At 49.3% G+C, this 16,763-nt stretch overlaps 1 protein-coding gene across 4 annotated transcripts in view; it reads left to right on the plus strand.

The window, feature by feature from the left end:
• Positions 1-16,763, plus strand: part of DLG2 (discs large MAGUK scaffold protein 2) — a 793,095-nt gene that overhangs the window by 411,153 nt on the left and 365,179 nt on the right. The window contains exon 1 of one of the 4 annotated variants that reach the window (XM_038761631.1): positions 9,619-9,696. The exons of the other annotated variants lie outside the window; for them this stretch is intronic. Within the exon in view, the coding sequence (XP_038617559.1) occupies positions 9,619-9,696 (78 nt within the window). Of the gene's footprint in view, positions 1-9,618; positions 9,697-16,763 lie in introns of those variants that run through there. 4 annotated transcript variants of the gene reach the window in all.

Below are 16,763 nucleotides of genomic sequence, written 5' to 3' on the forward strand. Positions count from 1 at the left end.
TGAAAGATTGCCCTCTCGTTCCTTGGAATATGTCTACCAACTCTGCTGTATTGTACTCTCCCGAGCACTTAGTACAGTGTTCTGCACACAGTAAGTGCTCTAGACTGTGAGCCCACCGTCTCTATATGTTGCCAACTTGTACTTCCCAAGCGCTTAGTACAGTGCTCTGCACCCAGTAAGCGCTCAATAAATACGATTGAATGAATGAATGAAGTGCTCAACCATTGATTGATTGGATTTTGGTTTTGTTTGGGAATGGAGGGCAGCCTGAACCACGGCACTTAGTTTTGATTTCCAAAATTGATTTTCTGCTGTTTTCTGCTGGTGCTTCAGAAATGAAGTTCGCGAAATGATCCGTTCTGCTTATCTTGCTCTCTTCTGGCACAGCGAAAATGATGAGCGACCCTTAAAATCCCAGGTTTTGGCCCCTTTTTTGAAGATCTGCACAAGCTAGAAGCAGTTGGATTATACAGATAAATGGGAAAATCAAACAGTTGTCTCCTTTAATGAAAGCTAAAACTAACCATGTATTGATCTGTTTATTTGTTCTGCATTCACTCATGTCTACCGTCTACATCGATCCTCACCCTGGCACTTGTCTGCCGTGTTATCATGGGCAAGTCACTTCTATGGGTCTCAGTTTCCGCATCTGTAAAGTGGGGATTAAATATTGTCCTTCCCCACCTAGAGTCCCAATCTGATCAGTCAATCAGCGAGAAGCAGCATGGCCTAGTGGAAAGAGCCCGGGGCTGAGACTCCCAGGACCTGGGTTCCAGTCCTACTCTGCCACTAGTCTGCTTTGGGACCTTGGATAAGTCACTTCACTTCTCTGTGCCTCAGGTAGCTCATCTGTAAAGTGGGGATTAAGAGTGTGAGCCCCATATGGGACAGGGACTGGTGCCCAACCTGATTAGCAGTGTGGCTCAGTGGAAAGAGCCCGGGCTTGGGAGTCAGAGGTCGTGGGTTCAAGTCCCGGCTCCGCCACTTGTCAGCTGTGTGACTTTGGGCAAGTCACTTCACTTCTCTGGGCCTCAGTTACCTCATTCGTAAAATGGGGATTAAGACTGTGAGCCCCCCGTGGGGCAACCTGATCACCTTGTAACCTCCCCAGCGCTTCGAACAGTGTTTTGCACATAGTAAGTGCTTAATAAATGCCAATATTATTATTATTATTATTAGCTTGTATCCACCCCAGCCTTTAGTCTAGTGCCTGGCACAGATTAACTGCTTAACAAAAACCATAAGAAAAAAAATGCAAGGGGTTTTAGTACCGTTCTTGGCAGGACTGACGAAAACATTGCCCTAACCTCCAGGTCATTAACAGTTTCCCCGGGTAAAACGGCGTAATTGCAAGGATCCCAGCACTCTTCGTTAGGAATTGAGCATGTTTCCAGAGCCTCCCAGTTAATGAACAGGGGGTTCTGAGCTGTGAAAGGAACATGGTTGTCTCTGCCTCGACCGCAAGCAAGCAAGAGCCGCCTCTTCGGGTCGTGGGGGCGGCCATGGGGATGTTTCTGGTGGCAAGCTCTGAGGCTGACATTCGCACTGAGGTTTGCAGCAGTCTGCTTCTCACAGACTGTAAGACGGAGTGGGGGTGTGTGTGTTGCTGTTGTCGCCCGCTGCCATTGTCATTGCGAGTTCTCCTGCTCCAGGAAACGGAGGAGGGTGTTTTCGTGTCTCCGACCTTTGTGAAGAAGCGATCCCAAATGAGAGAATGGAGGGCTTTCCAAATGCGAAAAGGGGATGAAAGTGAACGTGAGGCTGTCTGGTCCTAGAATTGGATGTCTGAACTGACAGTCTCCCGGGGCTCCGCACTCGCTTTGATCTAGGAGGGTCAGAAAATGAATCGGATGTTCATTAAGGATGCGCGTGAATAGGCACTGAAAGGGCCATTTTCTTCAGGCAGTCTGGGCCTTGAATTCTGCGAGTCCACAAAGAGGGGGCCGCAGTGTGGACAGGGCAGAAGCGAGGGCCTCGCTCGGTGCGAGGCACGATGCAGCTCTCCGCTTCTTAGGTGGGCACACAGACACCTTCTGCGCCACAGTAATACACACTGCTCCTTGTAAAACAGCTCTGATTGTGGGATCTGACTTTATTCTTTACTAATATCCCAATACGCTCGCAAGCTGCTTGGAAGGGCTCCAGGAGTGCAAATCTCCTTTATATTGACCCTACAGTATGGTTTAATATTACATTTGTCATTTACTTTCTTGCTTGTTTGCTATATTGCTATCATCCTTTCCCTCCTCCCTCCCTTTCTCTCCCTCTCCTGCCTTCCCTCCCTCCCTCCTTTTCTCCCTCTCTATCTCTTTTCTTTCCTTCCTTCCTTCCTTCCTTCCTTCCTTCCTTCCTTCCTTCCTTCCTTCCTTCCTTCCTTCCTTCCTTCCTTCTTTCCTTCCTTCCTTCCTTCCTTCCTTCCTTCCTTCCTTCCTTCCTTCCTTCCTTCCTTCCTTCCTTCCTTCCTTCCTTCCTCCCTTCCTCCCTCCCTTCCTCTCTTCCCTTCCCTTCCCTTCCCTTCCCTTCCCTTCCCTTCCCTTCCCTTCCCTTCCCTTGCCTTCCCTTCCCTTGCCTTGCCTTCCCTTCCCTTGCCTTCCCTTGCCTTCCCTTCCCTTCCCTTCCCTTCCCTTCCCTTCCCTTCCCTTCCCTTCCCTTTCCTTCCCTTCCCTTCCCTCCTCTCTCTCCCTCTCTCTCCCTCTCTCCCATTATGGACTCCTCTCCTCAATGATCCTTCTCAAGGTCGTCAGTAAGAATTCCACACCTGTACTAGCCATGGATTTAAAATAAGATGGGTACGGGTCATCTCGAGAGCCATAAACCAGGGTATAGCAGATTGGGGCCAAGAACACGGTGCGGTGTGGGACCCTTCCCTTTCCCTAGATGCTGCTCGTAACTGGGTCCAACCAGTCTGGGCTCCCCGGGGCCCGGGGTGACCTGAACAGCCCAAAGACCATTAAAGGTTTGTAAAATGGTTTTTGGGTGGTTCACGGGCGACGTAATAACAGTCTGAAAGACCAAGGGTGGTTATTATATCAGAGAGAGTGGCCAATTGGTCTTGTTTTCCTCAGTGGCCAGGACCAGAGGAGATGCGCTATTAGGTTAACTGTCGGGAAGAGAATCCTGACTGTGATAAGTGCTCACCGTTAGCGAGCGAGAACGAGAGGGCCATGTTGCAAAATCCCTTTCCCCTAGAGCGCTCCAAAAATAGAGGAGTGATGTCATCTGCCTGGATTATCGAAGTGCAGTTCTGCCCAAAGACAGGAGACAGGTCCAGAGGTCCCTGAATACCCTTTCCCACCCAGGGACCTTATTCCCTGACTCCCCATGTTGCTCAGGATCCATGCTTGCTGAACACAAGTATCCTGTAGGATCCTCCTCTGATTTAAGCCGAAAGGGCATCTCTAAGAAGACTTCCTCTCCCACGCCCTACCCCGGCTTTGCTAGAGCAGTTATTACATATTGAAACCCCCCAGAGTGAACCCTTATTCATTGATTCAATCATATTTAGTGAGTGCCTGCTGTGTGCAAAGCATTGTACTGAGCGCTTGGGAGAGTACAGTATAACAACAGACCCCTTCCTGCCCACAGCGAGCTCACAGGGGCAGCCAGCAAGGAGCAGCATACACTTGGGAGAGTACATTTGAGAAAAAAGACACCATCCCTGACCAGAAGAGCTTAGATTCTAAAGAGGCCTCTTCTTTCCCCATCAATCCATCAATCAATTGTATTTATTGAGCGCTTACTATGTGCAGAACATTACACTAAGTGCTTGGGAGAATTCAATATAATAATGTAACAGACGCATTCCCTGCCCACAACGAGCTTGCAGTCTAGAGGGGAAGACATGTTTCGAGCACCCTCTGGCCAGAGTTTTAAATCCATGGCTAGTACAGTTTGTGGAATTCTTACTGACGATCCTGGGAGGGATCATTGAGGAGAGGAGTCCATAATGGGAGAGAGGAAGGAAGAAAGGAAGGAGGGAAGGAAGGAAGGAAAGAAGGATCCTAAAGGATCCTTCATTCTCTATCGTATCGAAATTTCCCAAGCGCTTAGTGTGGTCTCCGGACCCAGTAAGTGCTCAATAAATACCATCGATTGAATGATTGATTCAGCCTCCAGCAGGGCCCTGAGCTACGAACCGCAGCCAGGCTCAACCAACAAGGTGCCTGGAGTTAGTAGAGCACAGGCCTGGAAGTTGAAAAGTCATGGGTTCAAATCCGGGCTCGGCCACTTGTCTGCTGTGTGGCCTTGGCCAAGTCACTTCACTTCTCTGGGCCTCAGGAAAATGGGGATTAACACTCTGAGCCTTCTGTGGGACAGGGACTGTGTCCAACCCGGTTTGCTTCTATGCACGCCAATGCTTAGTACAGTGCCTGGGTCATAGTAAGCTCTTACCAAGTACCATAATCGTTATTCATTCATTCATTCAATCGTATTTATTGAGCGCGTACTGTGTGCAGAGCACTGTACTAAGCACTTGGGAAGTACAAGTTGGCAACCTATAGAGACGGTCCCTACCCAACAACGGGCTCACAGCTCTCTTCCTCCCTTCAAGGCCCTACTGAGAGCTCACCTCCTCCAGGAGGCCTTCCCAGACTGAGCCCCTTCTTCCTCTCCCCCTCGTCCCCCTCTCCATCCCCCCATCTTACCTCCTTCCCTTCCCCACAGCACCTGTATATATGTTTGTACATATTTATTACTCTATTTATATATGTATTTATTTTACTTGTACATATCTATTCTATTTATTTTATTTTGTTAGTGTGTTTGGTTTTGTTCTCTGTCTCCCCCTTCTATACTGTGAGCCCACTGTTGAGCAGAGACTGTCTCTATATGTTGCCAACTTGTACTTCCCAAGCGCTTAGTACAGTGCTCTGCACACAGTAAGCGCTCAATAAATACAATTGATTGATTGATTGATAGAAGGGGGAGACAGACAACAAAACAAAACATATTAACAAAATAAAATAAAATGTTATTGTTACCTGTTCTTCGCTGCAGAGGAAGGAAAACCAGGAAGGATCACTCTCCATCCCCTTTTACTCTTTGTGCGTTCCCAAGCGTAATGTATTCACCTGAGTTCCAAGGTGATTAAATTGCCCAGGGGCTAGGAGGCTACTGGGCAGGAGAGGACCCGACCGAAAGGGACGGTGACTCTCCCAGCCATCCAGCCACCAGACCCCTGACTCGGGGACTGGCGCATCAATCTGAAAAGCAACGGAAAGGGATTAATGCCACGTCGGAGCTCAGGAGGGGCTTCGGATGTGCCGGTGAATAAGGAAGCAGCTCTAGAAATGGAGAAACAAAGGTTGTCAGTCAAAACGCTGATGGAATCCAGTTGGAAAGCGTGGCGTTTTTCTCCACCAAATATCTCCATTTCCAGCCGCACCCACGCGTGTGGATGGGATTTTATCCATCAGGAGTGTTATCTTCAAATCGGATCCCTCCCGTCATCCCGCCCCCTCCCAGGAGACAGTCGTCCTTTAAGCTCCCACCACCCCCAACCCATCCACAACCCTTAGCACTTACGTTTACATCGATGCAGAAATGCCATTTATTTGTTCCCTTGTTGGTTTTTCCCAGTTCTTCTTGTTACCAGTTGTTTCTCTATCAGTTTCAGTCCCCCCATTAAATGGAAAGCTATCGGAGGGAACAATCAATCGGTGCTTTTTACTGAGAACTTCCACTAAGTGCTTGGGAGAGTGCAATGGAGTTAGTAGGCATCATGGTTGCCCTGAAGGAGTTGACAATCTAATGGAGGAGATACTGAAATATCACACAAATGGGGATTCAATGCCTGTTTTCCCTCCTAATTAGACTGTAGGCCTCAGGTGGAACCTGGTTTTCTTGTATCTACCCCAGTACAGCGCTTGGTACATAGTAAGCATTTAAAAAAGACCACAAGTATTACTGTTGTTGTTATAATAGTGAGAATGTGACAGTAGAGCAATTTGGGGGGGCAGAGGAATCACTCAGTGTCTAGTTTATGCAACTTTTGGGAGAGTGCAGTAAAGTTAGGGAGACGCCAACTCAAGTGCCCTTATACCTTTCTCTTCCTTATCCCTGTTTTTTCTCCTTTTTTCCTCCTCTTTTTCCTCTTCCTCCCCTTAATGCTCAACTTAATGATACAATAGCCACCCTCCCATTTTAATGTTACAAAAAATATGCAAGAGTGGGGCCATAATTGGGAGTAAATGTGGTTGGTAATTAATGAGCAGGTACACACACAAGCAACAGGATGGCAGATGGGATGATGTGACCAGCCGTGTAGGAGATAAATCAGGAAATCTGTCCTGGAGTAGGTGGGGTTGTAAGAGGGTGTTGAAGCTGGGGAAATATGTCCTTTGGCAGAGGGGTGGGGGGAAGATGTGAGCAATAGGTTGGGGATAGGAGAATCTCAGGTGATGTACAGTTTGACGATGTTTGGGCGGTAATCGTGCTTAAAGTGTCGTCGTTCAGTGGGCTAATCAGCCAGCCTCTGCTCATTTCACCCAGCCAAAGACCCCTGGGAAACTTGTTGCTTTTCCGCATTATTTGACGGCCAAAGCGTTCAGTTCTGGAAGGAGCAATTCCCAGCGTGTGTGAGTCGGTTCAACATTGTGCCGAGACGGTCAGGACTTTCGGAACGCATGACGGGGAATCTCAGTTGTCACAGAGTCAAGGTGCCACAATTTTTTAGAAAACCGAAGGTGACTGAGCCTGGCCCCCCCAGAATGAGGTGGAATAGGGTGCCTCCTTGGTGAATATCTCAAGTTGGGGAGGGGTAATGCTCCTCTTAATCTCCCCACCTCTGTTTTTCCATACCTTTTTTCCCACCAATATCCCGTGTAAGAAGATGCGTGTATAGACTGCAAATGCCTGTTTTGATCCTGAAGAGTTCAAGGTAGAAAAATCCAAACCGGTGCAATTCCCTGATGGGGTTAGACCAAAAGCTTCTTCCATTGTGGCGAAGGTCAAGGGTTTACATTTTGGAGGCGGGTCACCCTTCCGGGCTCTAAGGCTGCCCCAAAACAACCGTGGGGCTCTGTCATCCCTGGAGACACTATGGTTCCTGAACAGCATCGATTGGCTTTGGCCCCAGAGGAGTGAATGCTGTTGGGAGAAACAAATAAGGCACAATCTTGTCTCCGAGAGGATCAGGATCATTAACTGGAAATATAGTCCCATTCGGAAGACTCATGCATGGATTATCTCTGAAAATCGACTTGGTTTCAGAGCGCTTTCTGGGGCTTAGGGGCCGGTTACATAGCCGCACGGCATAGTGAAGAGAGATTTAATGGACCATGCGAATGGGGAACGTGTCTGTATTTTAAGAAGCATCATTTGAAGAAGCCGCACCGCTCTTCGAAAAGAAGGTATTTGAGCTTTAACATCATTGATGTTGATGGTGTCTTTAGCCGAGAGCACTGGACAGAACTCGGTCCCGAGATTTCAGACCCCAAGGCCCTGTGGGAAGGAATTGATTATGGCTAATGTTGGCCTCAGCACCGATTCGCCCTCGCTTGTCTCTGTTAGCCGTGATCCCGCCGTGGCACAGAGTAGGTGGGCGGGCAGGAGTGCAGCATATTCTGAAGAATGACAAGAGGAATTTTGTTTTTTATGTTCAGTTTCAGCCAGTGACCGCAGTATTGTGCCGAGACTGTAGACTGTAAGCTCGTTGTGGGCAGGAAATGTGTCTATTGTTACATTGTGCTCTCCCAAGCTCTCCCAAACACAATGCTCTGCACACAGTAAGAACTCAGTAAATATAATTGACTGACGGACCGATCCGTCCGGTGATTGCCAGAGTAGGTGCTTTGGCAACTGCTGAGGTCTTTGCTGCTCTCTTTAGACAACTAATTAGAGTAATGCTAATAGTGATATTTGTTAGGTGCTTAGAGAAGCAGTGTAGCCTAGTGGATAGAACCCATTCCTGGGAGTCAGAAGGGTCTGGGTTCTAATCCCAGTTCCTCTGCTTCCCTGCTGTGTGACGTTGGGTAAGCCACTCGATTTCTCTGGGCCTCAATTACCTCGTCTGTAAAATAAGATTAAGACTGTGTCCAACCTGGTCTGCTTGTATCCAGCCCAGTGCTTAATACCACACCTGGCACGTAGTAAGCGCTCAACAAATACCACAATTATCATTAGTATTATTACTTACTATGGGGCAAGGACTGTACTGAACACCGGGGTGGGTACAGGATCATCGGATCGGAACCAGTCCATGTCCCACACGGGGTTCGCAGCCTAAGTGGGAGGGAGAACGAGTATTAAATCCCCGTTTTACAGGTCAGGTGAGGCAACCGAGACACAGAGAAGTGACTTATCTTGCCCAAGGCCACCCAGCAGGCAAGCGGCCAAGTCAGGTTTACAACCCCGGCCCTCTGATTCCCAGGCCTGTGCTCTTTCTGCTCGGCCCCGGCTGCCCCATACCTTTCAGGATTCCCTCTGGACTTGACTATCTCGCTGGTTGCCCTGGATGGTTCTTGGCTCAGAAACCTTCACAACTGAAAGCCCCACCCAGCCCCAACGGGCACCCCCTATTTGGAACCAAAACCCCAGCCTTCGGACTCCCAGAATCCCTCTCCTCCCCCGGGATCCACAAGCACAGCTCCGTACAGTCGGTAGGAAGGCAAAGAAGAGTGGAGGGTTAACAGCGGAGATACCCGGCCGAAGGAAAGCGGCAGATTGCCGATGCCTCATAAAAAGGGACCACAAAAGGTTCGGTCGGCAGATTTGAGCTGTTGGGTAGCCCAGCCGGGGCGGGGGGCGGGGACCTGGACCAGAAATCCAAAAGCCCAGATAACGTGGCACTTCTCACCGGCAAAACCAGGCGGATGGTTTCTCTCCCGCCCCTCCGAGCCCTGCCCATCCCGTGCAGACCGGTTGCCAGGATTCATTTTGGAACCCAGGAGCTGTGAAGGGCTGGGATGAACTCCATATTCGCGGAGAAACGGGAATGAAGGCGTGAAGGGCCCCCTCCCCCCTCCCCCACACCCCCTCCTCTCCCTTCCACACGTGTTTCAGTAACTCCTGGTGGTCCCAGAGCCGATCACCGTTAGGTTCATCATCATCATCACCGTCTCGTATTCTGGGGGGCACGGGGGATTCCTGGCCCCCGCTCACAGCCCCCCGCCCCAGGAGGGGAGGCGGGCACTGCTTCCATCTGGCTTCCCCTCCCCGGGCACCCCCTCCTCGAACGGCGAAGCAGCAGGCCTCACTGCCGTTGAAGCGGCCTCCGGCACGTCCTACCGAGGCCGAGAGACCCAAGGAGTTAATTCCAGAAAGCGAGAAGCAGGAGGTGTGAGCGGCCAGCTCCCCCGGCGTACTGCAGGCTCCTCTCCTCCTGACACACATGTAGTTTGTGGTGGCAGTGCTAAAGAACTGCAGACAGGCACTTAGCAGGCGGGATGTGAGCTGGATGCAAAGATACCTCCCCCCTGGACCTCCTGCCGGCAGCGTGTAAATTCACCTCTGGCCCAGCCGGGCGGGGGCATTTCTCGGTTGCCCGGCGAGCCGGAATGAGAGCGGGAAGGCGAGCGACGGCGCCCGGGACCGAACCCCTTCCCCGGGATTAGAGCCGAGCCGGGCTGGAAGTTGATCGCGCGGCAGATACGGAGCGATCCGTCTCCCGTCCCGACGATGTTCGCCTCGATCTGGTACGCCAAGAAGCTGGGACGCAGGTTCGTGCACAACGCCAGGAAGGCGAAGCTGGAGAAGGTACGGACCCCGGCGGGAAAGGGAGAGCCCCGTCGGAGTCCGCCGGCCATGTTCGGTGGCCCGAGGCCGGGGGGCTTGGCCAGCAGCCTCGACTTGGGGGTAGCAGGGGGAGATTGGGGATGGGGGATGGCAGTTGAATTTTCCTTCCCTCTGGCTTAGATGATCAGGCAGTGATCTTGATCCAGGTTCTCGTCCTTCCTCCAGCTGGTCCCAACGAGCCAAAGGGGACCGCCCCCCCCATCCCTCCTCACCCCAGCTAAACTTGACGGTCTGTGGCATCATTTGGATGGCCAAAGCGTTCGGTTCTGAAAGAAGCGTTTTCTAGCGGATGGGATTCGGCCCAGCATCATGCCCAGACGGTCAGGTCAGGGTCAGGGGACTCGAAAGGATGACGGGGACTCTCCGAGGTCACAGAGTGAAGTAGCCACCGCTAGTAGAAAGAAAAAACCCATTTGATAGGCACAGAATAGGGTCTCCCCTGTAGGCAGAGGCCAGGGATAGTAGTCTGGTTTCATTTCTTCCATTTGTTTTCAGACAACACCGGTCCAAAGTGCGCTTCACCCGACCCGACGATTCCAATGTCTCCCGAGGTTCCACTCCGTCCCCCCTTCAATTTCTGGCTCCTGGAAAGAAAAGGATCAGAGAGGTGCTGGGAAGCCAGTGCAGGCTTAGGGAAAGCAGAGCCCAATTGTATTCCTTGTGTACAGAGGCACCAGGTGTCCCCTGACCCTGGTCAGAGGCTCTCTGGTATGTCAACGAGATGCTGGAGGTAGCTGGAACCAGGTAGCTGGGGAGGGAAGAAAAGTTTGGGGTGTTTTCAACCCGAATGCAAGGGGGAGAATATTGACCTGAACTTTGGGGGCTGCCTGGTGACGACCCTCAGAGACCCCCCCACTGAGGGCTGACCCGTCAAGGGTGTTCTCGGACCGGGTGGGTGGCTCCTCCTGGGCCACGGTCAGCGTCTACCTGTACCCAGGCCCAGGGTGATGGCTCAGCATGACGAAGATGAGAGGCAAGCTTGCACTGTGTCTGTCTAGTAAATGTTGGCACATTTTGGAAACTACAGGCCTGGAAACTTGACTCCCGATCGGAAAAGCCTCAGATGGGAGAAATCTGGGGATTGTCCTTCCTTTTTGCTCCCTGAGCGTTTCTGAGGTCCTACTGAACCATGTATACCTGTTGTATACGTGTGGGTATGTGTGTGGGTATTGTCGGTGGACACTGGGAGTCCGGGGCTTTGGTGGGAAAGGCTTCATCATCATCGTCATCAATCGTATTTATTGAGCGCTTACTATGTGCAGAGCACTGTGCTAAGCGCTTGGGAAGTACAAATTGGCAACATATAGAGACAGTCCCTACCCAACAGTGGGCTCACAGTCTAAAAGGGGGAGACAGACAACAAAACCAAACATACTAACAAAATAAAATAAATAGAATAGATATGTACAAGTGAAATAAATAAATAAATAGAGTAATAAATCTGTACAAACATATATACATATATACAGGTGCTGTGGGGAAGGGAAGGAGGTAAGATGAGGGGGATGGATGGGGAAGGCTTCTGTTTCCCTTGCCCATAACAGTTTTGGGGATCCCTCAGGCCAAATGCGAATGGCGCGGCAAGGAAAGCGCCCTATGGCAAGAGCGACTGAGGCAGCAGATGGGGATGTCCTGCTTTGTGTCCAGTCAATCAATCAGTAGTATTTATTGAGCACTTACTGTGGGCAGAGCACTGTACTGAGCACTTTGGAGAGTCCAGTAGAATAGCAATGGTAGGCATGATTCTAGACTTCCAGACTGTGAACCCACTGTTGGGCAGGGACCGTCTCTATACGTTGCCAACTTGTACTTCCCAAGCGCTTAGTCCAGTGCTCTGCACACAGTAAGCACTCAATAAATACGATTGAATGAATGAATGAATGATTCCCGCCCACAAGGAGCTAGTGGGGAAAACGGGCATGAAAATAAATGATGGCTAGGGGAAGCAGTGAGTGGGGTGAGCATCATAGTGCTCTAGGGGTCAAGACCCAAGGACACACAAGTGAGAGGTCAGCGCACAGGCGAAGGGTTCGGGGAGCAGGGGGCAACTGTGAGAACGCTTCTCAGGCTATGCTGCGGACGGAAAAAAACCGGCCCACCTGCATAAAGGCAACCGTAAAAAGAACGGAGACTTCCCCATCGCCGGCCCACAGAAGGCTAATTCAGAACGGGGAGGCTAGTTGATTGCCGGCGTTGGCTGACACCATCAACGGCGGCAAGATTGCCTCGCTTCTGAGCAGTCAGAACCAGCCAGAGAAATGAAATAAGCAGTCGAGTTTGTTCCGCTCAACTCTTTTTACTTCCCTTGAAGCCCGGGGTTGGCTACATTCGTGCGATAGAAATGAACTCTAATTAATATTTGGGCTGATAATCTCCGGCAATAGACTTGAACATGAGGACAGGCGGTTGAGCGTGTAATCGTCAGAGCAGAATGACGGGGGATGCTTTTGGAGAAGATCTGAAGCCCCCGAATCTCACACTTGTGTTTTCTCATTAAGTTGCAATCAAGGAGTGGGGGGGGGAGAGGGAGAAATCGAGAGATAAGGAGCCTCCCCGAAGCCATTAAAGGAGAGCATTTTACATGATTCCAAGTAATTTGGAATGGCTAATGGCGATGAATCAATTTGATGTGCGAGAAAATGACTGATCAATGTACTCCAGAGCGAGAGATACTTTGATTCTTCCGCGTGAATGTATTGGCAGTTTTCTGTAAACTTGAACCGGAGTGGGCAATCTTGAGTTTGCATTTTATTAGTCTCTGTAAATCTTTTCTTCTCATTACAGTAAGTAATCTAGTTGGTTTCCTCCAGGGCCGATAAATCAGCAGTCGCCTGTCATAGTTAAGAAATCGCCTCTTGGCCTGAGGGGGTGAGGAGGAGCATTAAAATCTGAGACCAGGTGAAAATCCGGGGTCATTGGCAACCCCAAAAGGACCCTTCAGCGTGAAGTGGGATAGTTCCCTGCTGCACATCAGCAGCAGCAGATCGGATGCAATCTTATCTTGCACGTCTTCTGCTCTCCCTATTTTTTTATGGTATTTGTTAAGCTCTTACTGTGTGCCAAGCGTTTAGTACAATCCATCATACTAAGCGCGGGGGTAAATACAAGCTAATCAGGATGGACACAATCCAAGTCCCTCAAGGGGTTCACGGTCTAAATCCCCATTTTTCAGGTGAGGTAACCGAGGCACGGAAAATTGAAGTGACTCTCCCAAGGTCACACAGCAGACAGGTGGTGGAGCAGGGATTAGCATCCAGGTCCTCTGATTCTCAGGTCCTTGCTCTGTCCTTTAGGCCGTGCTGCCTTTTCTTTTAATGGTATTTGTTAAGCCCTTACTATGTGTCAAACACTGCTCTAAGAGCTAGGCTAGGGTTGGACCCTAAACTTGTCCTGCATGGGGCTCACATTTTAAACAGGAGGGAGGACAGGTAATGAGCCACCATTTTACAGTTGAGGAAACTGAGACACAGAAAAGTGAAAGGTTTTGCCCAAGGATTAGTGACAAGCCCAGATTAGAACTCAGCTCCTCTAACTAACGAGCCCACGCTCTTTCCACTAGGCCAAGCTGCTTTGACGGGGCACTTAGGCCAACAGGAAATCCCACTCACCCCTGCCATTCAACCCTCATATTCCTCACTCGCCCACTCCAGGTCTGGATTGAGGACCACAACCTCTGAAAGAGGGATCGTCCAGGGGTCATCTGTTCTCCCTTTCATTCATTCATTCAATCGTATTTATTGAGCGCTTACTGTGTGCAGAGCACTGTACTGAGCGCTTGGGAAGTACAAGTCGGCAACAACTTGGCAAGGCAGCCCTCAAACTGGCTCTGCTCCGCCGTAGCCTCAGCTTTTCCCAACCCTGGATGGAGGAGGGAGGGCGGGAGAGAGAATGAGAATATGAATACGAATATGAATGAGAATAAAAGAGAATGAAAACTTCCCAGTGCTTGTTGATATCAGAGAGGATTTCAGGCCCGGGGACCCACAACAAGTCCAGGTAGGATCACAGGGGGACGTTGTGAGTCGGAACGCTGACCTTCTCGTCAGGAGCGAAATTTTGAAGAAAAGAAAGTTGTATTATTAGGGTCTTGCGTTCAAGGATATTGTAATACTTGATCATTGTATAAGTGGTCATTTTATCCCCTCTGAGTCAAGGATGGTAGATGGCTCATTGATCATAAAAGTTAAACCAACATTGTTTTCTTTTGGTCAAAAGGAGTCCCATGATGTCCGGGGCTGCTAACGTAAACTCTGTAATAAGCATCTGTGGTATTTGTGAAGTGATTACTTTGTGCCAGGCACTGTACTAAGCGCCAAGGTGGATGAAAGTAAATCGGGTTGAACACAGTCCCTGTCCCATGTGGGTCTCACGGTCTCAATCCCCATTTTACAGATGAGGTAACTGCGGCACAGAGAGGTGAAATGACTTGTCCAAGGTCACAGAGCAGAAAAGTGGCGGAGCCGGGATTAGAACCCATGACCCTGGCCTGTGCTTCATCCAGTACACCGTGAAAACGTGAAAAAGAGTAGAAACGACAATGTGCTTCCATTCCTTCATCAGCCTGTTTGTTTTCAACCCATCATCTTGGTTTGGGCAATGGGTGTCTTGATTTTCAGCATTAGCGATGCACATCCTTAATGCAATCTTATAGTTAGAATCTTATTTTAATGACTTCATTTACCCAGTGTCTACATTTTCTCATTTAAAAAAAAATGTCTTCTTAGTGTTAATGTAGGTTGAGAGTGAATACCCTAATGGCATGTTTATGGAAGTACTTAATCAATTCCCTCCTATTTAGACTGTGAGCCCCACGTGGAACTTGAATTTATCTCCTCAGCACTTAGTACAGTGCTCGGCAGGTATTAAGCACTTAGCGAATACCATTATTGTAATTATTAACTCCCTCTTCTTCCCCTTCCTCTCCATTTACACCAGTGACTATCCAGGGGATGGTTTTCTATGTGTGTCCCCACCAATTGAGCACTCAGTCATATTTATTGAGTGCTTATTTTCTGCAGAGCACTGTACTAAACTCTTGGGAACAGCATGGGTAGAGAAGCCACGTGGCTCAGTGGAAAGAGCCCAGGCTTTGGAGTCAGAGGTCATGGGTTCAAATCCCGGCTCCGCCCATTTTCAGCTGTGTGACTTTGGGCAAGTCACTCCACTGCTCTGGGCCTCAGTTCCCTCATCTGGAAAATGGGGATTAAAGACTGTGAGCCCCCTGTGGGACAACCTGATCGCCTTGTAACCTCCCCAGCGCTTAGGACAGTGCTTTGCACATAGTAAGCACTTAACAAATGCCATCAATATCATTATTGGGAGAATACAATATAACAGAGTTAGTAGAAGCATTTCTTACCCATAAGAAGCTTACAGTCTAGAGGGGAAAACGTTTCTCAGCTCTTTTAGGCGGATTTTCTTGGACTCTCTCGGAGTCCAAGTCCAGAGTCCAAGCTCTCTCAGAGTTTTTAAATTCCATTTGAGAGCCCTCATGCCCACCACTTAAAAGGTCTCCCAGCCAAAGTCGACCCTTTTTAGTCGGTTGATGCAACTTCTTAACGGTTGAGAGGCTTCACTGGCAGGTGAGGGAGGAAGGGATCTCGCTTTTGCCAATCTTCTCTCTCCTCTTGCTGTCTGCTTCTCTCTCACTCTCCCCAATCAATCAGTCAATCGTATTTATTGAGCGCTTCCTGTGTGCAGAGCACTGTACTAAGCGCTTGGGAAGTACAAGTTGGCAACATATAGAGACAGTCCCTACCCAACAGTGGGCTCACAGTCTAGAAGGGGGAGACAGACAACAAAACCAAACATATTAACAAAATAAAATAAATAGAATAGATATGTACAAGTAAAATAAATGAATAAATAGAGTAATAAATACGTACAAACATATATACATATATGCAGGTGCTGTGGAGAAGGGAAGGAGGTACGACAGGGGGATGGAGAGGGGTTCCCACCCTCTGCTGACACATTTCCTCTCTCCACTAGTTTCCCAACCCTCCCAATAATTGATAATAATTGTGGCATGGTTTAGGCACTTACCATGGGCCAAGGACCATATTAAGCACTGGGATAAATTCCTTTTTTTTTAAATGGCATTTCTCAGTGCTTACTATGTGTCAAGCACTGTTTTAAGCGCTGGACTAGGTACGGTCCCTGTCCCACAAGAGACTCACAATCCAGTTAATCAAAGCAGACCCAGCTCCTATCCTGAATGGGGTGCATGGGGGGAGACCAGGTATTTCATCCCCCTTTTACAGATGAGGAAGCACAGGCCCAGAGAAGTCAAGTAACTTGCCCAGGGTCACACAGCCGATAAGTGGCAGAGCCTGGATGAGAATCCAGGTGCTTTGATTCCAAGGCCCGTGCCGTTTTCCTCTAGGCCGCATTGCTTCCAAGACACATCACCCCTCCCCTAAACAAGTCTGCTTGGGGGATCCTGCCATCCCTGACTGAGGGGAAGAAATTGATCTTTCCGAAAGGCCTCGGGGTCACCACCGTCAGAACATTTTGTCATTGTCTGGAAAAGCTTTTGCCTCAATATTGACACCAGATTGCATCCTCCTAGGAGACCGAGCGAGGGCCCCTAATTATCGTAATGAACTTCCCTCTCTCCAGAGCAGAAGCCGTTTGGAAAGGAACCAGAATCATGGTCAATGACTCCAGGGTTCAGCTATCAGAGAGCAATCCGATCGGGGCACCATTCGAAGAAGATGAGAACCGGCAAATGTTACAAGGCTGTCATTTCTCAAGAAAAAGGAAGTAGAAAGGCAGAGGTCCAATGTAGCAGGGCCTTTTGAAACATAATATTGGATATTTCTTTTCCAGATCTCTTAACAGGAGAGAAAAGATGTGTCCCCAGTAGCAAAGCACCCATAATTTGTTTTTTAGGTTTTTTTTTTGTTTTGAAGCATGTAATTCCATTTAGAACAGCCAAGCCATCCCTAGAAACCCGGCTGGGTTCTGACTCTTGCAAATGTGAGACTGTGAGCCCATTGATGGATAGGGACCATCTCTATATGTTG

This window comes from Tachyglossus aculeatus, chromosome 20 (assembly GCF_015852505.1).
Source record: "Tachyglossus aculeatus isolate mTacAcu1 chromosome 20, mTacAcu1.pri, whole genome shotgun sequence".
Lineage (NCBI taxonomy): Eukaryota > Metazoa > Chordata > Mammalia > Monotremata > Tachyglossidae > Tachyglossus > Tachyglossus aculeatus.